The sequence below is a fragment of the Molossus molossus genome, unplaced genomic scaffold (assembly GCF_014108415.1).
Source record: "Molossus molossus isolate mMolMol1 unplaced genomic scaffold, mMolMol1.p scaffold_m16_p_12, whole genome shotgun sequence".
Taxonomy (NCBI): Eukaryota; Metazoa; Chordata; class Mammalia; order Chiroptera; family Molossidae; genus Molossus; species Molossus molossus.
In genome coordinates this window covers 66,808,543-66,815,686 of record NW_023425347.1, presented here as the reverse complement: position 1 = coordinate 66,815,686, position 7,144 = coordinate 66,808,543, and the positions used below count along the sequence as shown (strand labels likewise).

The 7,144-nt window shown below is 40.6% G+C and overlaps 1 protein-coding gene across 1 annotated transcript; it reads left to right on the top strand.

Moving 5' to 3' along the window:
- The first annotated feature begins 300 nt into the window (after window positions 1-300).
- On the top strand, window positions 301-6,062 carry CDKN2C (cyclin dependent kinase inhibitor 2C). Its single transcript, XM_036256027.1, has 3 exons — window positions 301-1,515; window positions 1,962-2,101; window positions 5,325-6,062. The coding sequence occupies exons 2-3, from the start codon at window positions 1,973-1,975 to the stop codon at window positions 5,700-5,702; spliced, it is 507 nt and encodes a 168-aa protein (XP_036111920.1). The 5' UTR covers window positions 301-1,515; window positions 1,962-1,972; the 3' UTR covers window positions 5,703-6,062.
- The last annotated feature ends 1,082 nt before the right edge of the window (window positions 6,063-7,144 follow it).

The following is a 7,144-nucleotide window of genomic DNA, read 5'->3' as shown; positions in this document are numbered from 1 at the left end:
CCTGCGGCTCTCCGCAGCCGTCTTAATTAACAACCTTCTTCCCCTGTCGCCCACCCCGCCAGGCTCGCGGCCGCCGGGAGTTTCGCGTCGCGGACTCCAGCCCGCTCGCCTGTTGAAGGAGGCCGCGGGGATGGCGGGTGGGAGCCAAAGCAAGAGACGGACCGAGGGAAGCAGGGAGCGAGGAGGCGGGAGAAAGGGCGCCCGGCCGGGGGCGGAGCGTGAGGCGGTGAGAAGAGCGCCACCAGGGCGGAGGGCGGGGCGTGGGCGGTGCCCGGCCTTCCCGCTCCCGCGGCGCTGCAACTCCGCCGAGCCTCCTTAAAACTCTGCCGTTAAAATGGGGGCGGGTTTTTCAACTCAAAAAGCGCTCAATTTTTTTCTTTTCAAAAAAAGCTGATGAGGTCGGAAAAAAGAGAAAAGAAACCGGCACCGTCTCTGCAGCGGCAACAGAAGCAGCAATTGTTTGAGCGAAAAAAGAAGCAAAGAAGGGAGGGAAGGAAAAAGAGCAGAAAGGGAGACAACCCTCAAGTGTCTGTAGGGGTGAAGGGAGCAGGGACCGGCGATTTGGGGGAGACCAGCTACAAAAGAAACTGTCACTGGGAGCGCTGCGGCTCGGAAGGAGGCAGTGCTGCCTAGATCGGCTCCAGGGCACAGCTGGCTGGCCGACCGCTGCCCTGTCGGCTGCACAGACTCAGGCCAGAGGTCGGGAAACCGCGAGAGGTTGGCGAAGTGGCACCGGTCGCCGAAGCTGCTGGGCTCTTGCCGACAGGGCGGCGGGACTGGCTGCGTCCTGGGATTGTGGTGACTCCCCATACTCGGAGCTTGGCCCGAGCTTCCCAGGACCCTGCGACCTCCGGAGGCCCTCAGAAAACCGGGAAAGGAAGGAGAAGACGGTGGCGGCAGCTCAATGAGCGTCTACAGTAGGAAGTCTGAACTGGCTCGGTCGTAGGCGGGAAGTTACCGGTGGGCTGCCCTGTGCAGCCGCGATGCTGCCACGCACTGCCCCAGCAGCCCGGGCCCGATAGACGCTTCCCGCATCGCTCTCCCCTTCCTCACGCTGCTGGGAGTCCGGAACCCGGTGGGGCCGGCATGACCCGCTTGCCCGAGGCTCGCGGCGCGCCCGGCGGTCTCCGAAGACGCGCGCCGAGCCTGGCTCCCACGGCCTCTGAGGCTCGGCGGGGCTGCGGTGGCCCGGCGGGCGGACTCCGGAGCCTTCCCGCGCGGCGTTAGCCCGCGGCTCGGCCGGGACGCGAATAAAGGCCCCTCCCAAGAAGCCGAGGCCACTGAGGAGTCGTTCCGACCTCTAACTTGAGAGCTACTAAACTACTACTCCCTGTTGCCTTTGGCCATCATCTTTAACCCCCCGGAGTACGTCAGCATCCAGCTACAGCTGCGCTCTCCCTGCAGCGGAGAACTCAGGACTACCCCTTCGGGCGTGACGGATGGAGACCGAGCCTCTCCCAGGACCTGCCCCTGCTGTTCTGGCTTGCGCGGCTCAAGTCACCACCGTGAGCAAGGGTGGGTTAATGCCTTTTCTTCCCCCCAAATGTCTTTCTTCCTTGGTATTTTCTCCCTGGTCTAGTTCCTTAAACCTCCGCACACATTCCACGCAGAGATCTATAGTGTCGTAGTGACAACTCTGCCTAAATGTTACGTCTAGATTAATTTACCAGGAATGTGTCTGTGTGTCTTTCTGTTGAATCACCAGAATTCTTAATAGGGGTTAAGCCAAAAAAGCGAGGAGCGGAGCCCCTCTCCAATGGCTCAGTTTTACTGAATAATCACGTGTGAATCGAGGGGCGGGCTTTTGGCAGGCTGATCTTACTAGTATTTACTACCGAGCTCTACTCCAGATTAACCATCCCAGTCCTTCTGTCAGTCTCCGATGCCATCATGCAGCCTAGTTAGGAGCAAAGGAAAGGGAGAAAAGAAAAACAACTAATTCATCTTTTCCCGATCGTCAGGACCCTAAAGAATGGCCGAACCTTGGGGGAACGAGTTGGCGTCCGCAGCTGCCAGGGGGGACCTAGAGCAACTTACTAGTTTGTTGCAAAATAATGTAAACGTCAATGCACAAAATGGATTTGGAAGGACTGCGCTGCAGGTTGGTATCCAGAGAGGTGGGGAAAACAGATCAACAATGTTGCCTACGTGACCCGGGTTTCTAGAATAGCAGCTTTAAAGCTTTCAGGGGTACAAAATGTCACTGTTTTTAAACCTAGTTGGTTGCCATATTTTATATCTTTAAGTGGATCCAACTCCCCAAAATGACGTACTTTGAACAAGCTCTAACATCCTCGGTATCAAGTGCGTTTCAGGTTTGGTATTAATTTTTGGAATGTTTTTGTGACGGTGGATATTTGAAAGTAATCGTAGCATAGCCGAGTTTTTTTTGGGGGGGGGGGTATAGACAGCTCTGTAAACACATTATTCTGATTATTTGAAGTAAATATGCTGCTATTAGTGGTTTCCGTACTTGGCTCCAATAATTCACTTTAACGTTAATTTTCTTGACTACTGACGAGGGTGTTTTTCTTTCAAATGCTTCAAGTTTTGACAAACGACCTTTCCTCGTTTGGAATGGGTCTGGGCACAAGGACAGGATGTACATTTCACAGTTAATGTAATACCATCCACCCATTCAGAATTGAGAAGAAATAAGTTGAATTTTCTAATCAGAGCTCAGCTTGTGTTTTTGTCTCTGCAGTCATGCCGTGGTATGTTCTAATTTTTAGTAATTAAATTTACAAGCAACAACTGAAACATGTCCAGCTGCCAAGTATTATATGTGATCATTTTCTTCCTCCTCTGGATGTAATCCTATAACTTTGAAAAGCTTAAAACAGAAAAATGGAAAAGTAGTCTCAAATAGTTGCTTATCAGAGGTCGGATGATATTCTTATGAGCTATTCTTATTCGAAAATGCCACACTTGAAGCATTGAAAAGTGGTGAGGTTTTTAGGGTGCTTCGTTTTAGTTACAAGAATTAGAAATTTAAGTGGCAAGAGACATACTATTAACTCACAATGTCCATACAGTCTGTACATTTTAAATCAGAACACACTGACCTTGCAAAATTTTCAGTATTATGGAAGCTTATGCGTAGATTAAATAATTTATCTTTTTATTTCAGGTAGATTAAATATGGAAAGGATTTTTTAATTTTTCTACCTAGTAGTTTTAACAGATTTGGTGATGATAGCAATGCCATAAATGTAATATATTTAAAAGTTTACTGTTGAAAACTAAAAGATTATATAAATCTCACAATGAGCCACTTAACCCATGTTCAGAATAAGATCGCACAGGAAGACTGGGGAATTAATACTGAAAAAAAGTTTTGACAAACATTTTAAATACAATTATGCAATCTTGTTTATATTAAACATACTTATCAAGATACTAACACCCACTTATTGTGGTTTAGTCCTTGTACATATAATGAAACACACACAAACAGGAGTCTCAAGGTTTATTTTCAGTATGTATAATCCTGACTCTGAAGTTGTGTCATAACTCAAGAAAGAACTTTCTTTTAAAACAATTTCCAATATTACTATTTTCTGTGAAAGATGGCAAATTTCCTTCTATATTTATGTTTATTTAACTCAATTGTAAAAGTTTTTTTTTCCCTTGCTAGTGTAAGCTTTTCAATCAGGATAATATCAAAGGCCTTAATCGTACATGTGCTTTACAAAGATCCAAGTTGTCTGTTTATTTTTCCCAGTCCAGGTCCTTAAATGTGACAAAATCTTTAGAGGCAGTTGTGGCAAAAATTAGATTGTGTTGATTTTTTAATAACCAAAAAGTATATTTCATTGAAGTTCTTGAAAAATAAATTAACACTGCCCCAAAGGAAAGGCTAAAAGCCAGCAGGGTTTCATCGACAGGGAAGCTTAATGTCTTGGACATCTATATAGTTTGCATTTATAAAATATTATTTATTCTAAATATTATTATATTAGTTCATTTGTGATTATTTTTAAAAACACATTTTAAGGGGATAGGTCAACTTTGTATATATTTTCCAATGGATTATATTTAATTTCACAAATACTTGAGTGTCTATTATGCAATTTATTTATTATAAGTTTATATTAATTATGAGTATATCTACATATAAATGAAACCAGTTAAAATGCTGAAATTTTCTGGCATGTTAAGGAGACTATTTTTTCACAACTAAATTATATGTATTAAATAATTAACTGCATGCTGCTCTACAGGATATTTTATGAGAGCCTAACAGACACTCTTATTAGAGTGTCTATTCAAATATATTCAAACAGTAGAAAAGTCTTTGTCATGGGAATTATTTGTATGTTGACAGCAAATTTTAATATCACATTCTCGCTTTTAAAGTGTTGGCAATTTACAAATAGCTATTCCTAAATTTCTGAGAATAACTGCAAAAGGAAATAAAATGGAATCACCAGTAGATTATTAAATGGGCTCAAACTGCCGACAAAGCTGTCTGTGTCCCAAAGAACATATTAAATATCTTATTTTCTCTTCTTTTGCTTACTTTAAAATACAGAGGCTAAGTAATACAGTAGGATTAGACTGTTTCATTCTTTTCAAGAGCAGTTGCTGTACAATCATCTCCTATCTAATATACGGCATATCATGAATTTAGTTTTAAGTAAGTCAGTATCATAAACCACATAGAACATTGTTATTTACTTAACACCTTAATAATCAGTACCACTTTAAAATTTCAAGTGAAAGGTTCTAAGCACTAAATACACCTAGTAGCCAATATGTAATAATTTAACGGGAAAAAAAAAATTAAAACACTTGGAAATTTGGCACTATATCTATTGGGAGAGAACTTGTGAAAATTAAACAAGAAAATATCAGGTCTGGATTTTTAATAGATCAATTTTACCCTAGGTGATGGAGTCTGATGTGTAGAAACTATTATTTGGGGATTTAAAGAAACTCACTCTTCCTATTTCTTTTCAGTAGCTATTTAGAAAATAAATTTTGCCCATATTTGATTTTCCAGAATAAATACTCTGAATACATTTTATGAGTATGAACAAGCACAGAAGACTCTTATTTAAATTTCAAATTCCATTTATTTTATTTTAATAAATTCATGAAATTACACAACTCTTCATGGGAGATAAATTTTACAAGTTTTCTTCAAGTTTTACCTACTAGTACTTTCCTTCCTGCAATTTAGTCCTTCAAACTCCATCACATGGGTCTTCCCCAAATACTCCTTCACTAAAAATAAAGTTACATATATAGGAGAGGTGGATATTTTAAAATAGTCCTGTAGTAGAATCACTTAAAGGATCTTATCCTTTTTTCTTTTCTAGGTTATGAAACTTGGAAATCCCGAGATTGCCAGGAGACTACTACTTAGCGGTGCTAATCCCAATTTGAAAGACGGAACTGGTTTCGCTGTCATTCATGATGCAGCCAGAGCAGGTTTCCTGGACACTTTACAGACTTTGCTGGAGTTTCAAGCTGATGTTAACATCGAGGATAATGAAGGGAACCTGCCCTTGCACTTGGCTGCCAAAGAAGGCCACCTCCCAGTGGTGGAGTTTCTCTTGAAGCACACCGCCAGCAAAGTGGGGCATCGGAACCATAAGGGGGATACCGCCTTCGACTTGGCCAGGCTCTACCGGAGGAACGAGGTCGTTAGCCTGATGGAGGAAAACCAGGTGGAGGGAGCTGAGAATCTACAATGAATGTACGGCTCTCCCACATTGCCTCCCATTTTGTCAGTTGAATGGTTGGCTGTCCGATTTTAATATCATTTGTTAAAACTCAGTTTTGTCATATTTTAAGCAGCTTGTTAAATCTTCTGAAACTGCTAAATGGAAATCTTACTACAGGTTTATGAATATATTTAAGCAACATCTTTTCCACCTGCAAAATCCTGAGTTCTGACATATAATTGCAAATAGCTTTGTCTTATTTTATCTTTCCTTGATTTTTTCCATGCTTCTCCCTTTGCCAGTCTCAATACCCAAATTAGAGACTTGTTTTAAAAATGGTTTGTCCTGATACTTCTTTTGCCTAATTAAAACATTTTTTTCAAAACAGGACACTGTTTTTCTGTGACTTCCACTCCTCCATAACTCCCACATAATTTGCAAGTTGCTAGAAGATCATGTTTTATGTCTTGACATTAGAAAACATAGACCAATGGAAAAACTAGACATATTATCTTGCAGATTCAGTTATTCTTTTCTTCCTCTCCTCGTGTCTCTCCAAAAGAGTTTACTTGGTGCCTTGTATTTCTGCTTTAAAGTAGGATAAGAGCAACATTTTGAAGATCAAACCTGAAATTGTTTCAGGGTGAATTTATCCTAATGTTCAATCTTCCCTTATTCTCAGACTTAAGTTGAATAGTTGAAAACAGGTTTCAGAATAGTGATCTAAAAACAATCATATGTTAGTTCTAAAAACCACTTTAAAAAGAAAATGCCACCTTAAAAGTGCCTCCCATTATTTGATTTTTAAAAAATAATCACAAATGAAACTATTGGTTAATTAATAAATTTCCCAAAAATTATAAGTATACTAACTGCAACACTGTTTATTTCTCCCTGAATGACAGAAATGTAAAATTACAAAATGTTTAAGTATTAAAAATAATGCAAATATCCATTTTTAGGGGATAAAAAACTCAGCAAGAAAAAGTATATAAATTACATATGAGGGTCATAAGTATTTTAGGGGCTGCAGTATAATAAATATAGAAACTTTTACAATAAATAAATAGGTCACTCCTATATATAGTACTTAAATCCCACAAAACCTTTTAGTAAAGGCATATAAAATATTTTTAAGAATATGTTTAGCTAAAAATAATTTTCAATGAAATAGAAATATCAAATTTCTGAGAGAATTTTCCAGCATCTACTACTGTCATTTTAATTAAAGATTTTAACCAAAGGATTTCCATGCCGTTACCATTTATAAATTTATAAATACTTTATTCATCATCTCCCACATGAACAAAGATGTTTTATGTGAAAGTTTCCTCCTTCTGCTTCATAAGCTCCCTGCCCTCACTCCAAAAAGAACAAAATACTTCAAGGTTTATTGAAGGACATGGCTCTGATGCCTGCCCTAACAAGGACTGGAATAGTTGCAGGCAAGTGGTTTTCAATAATTTGCTTTC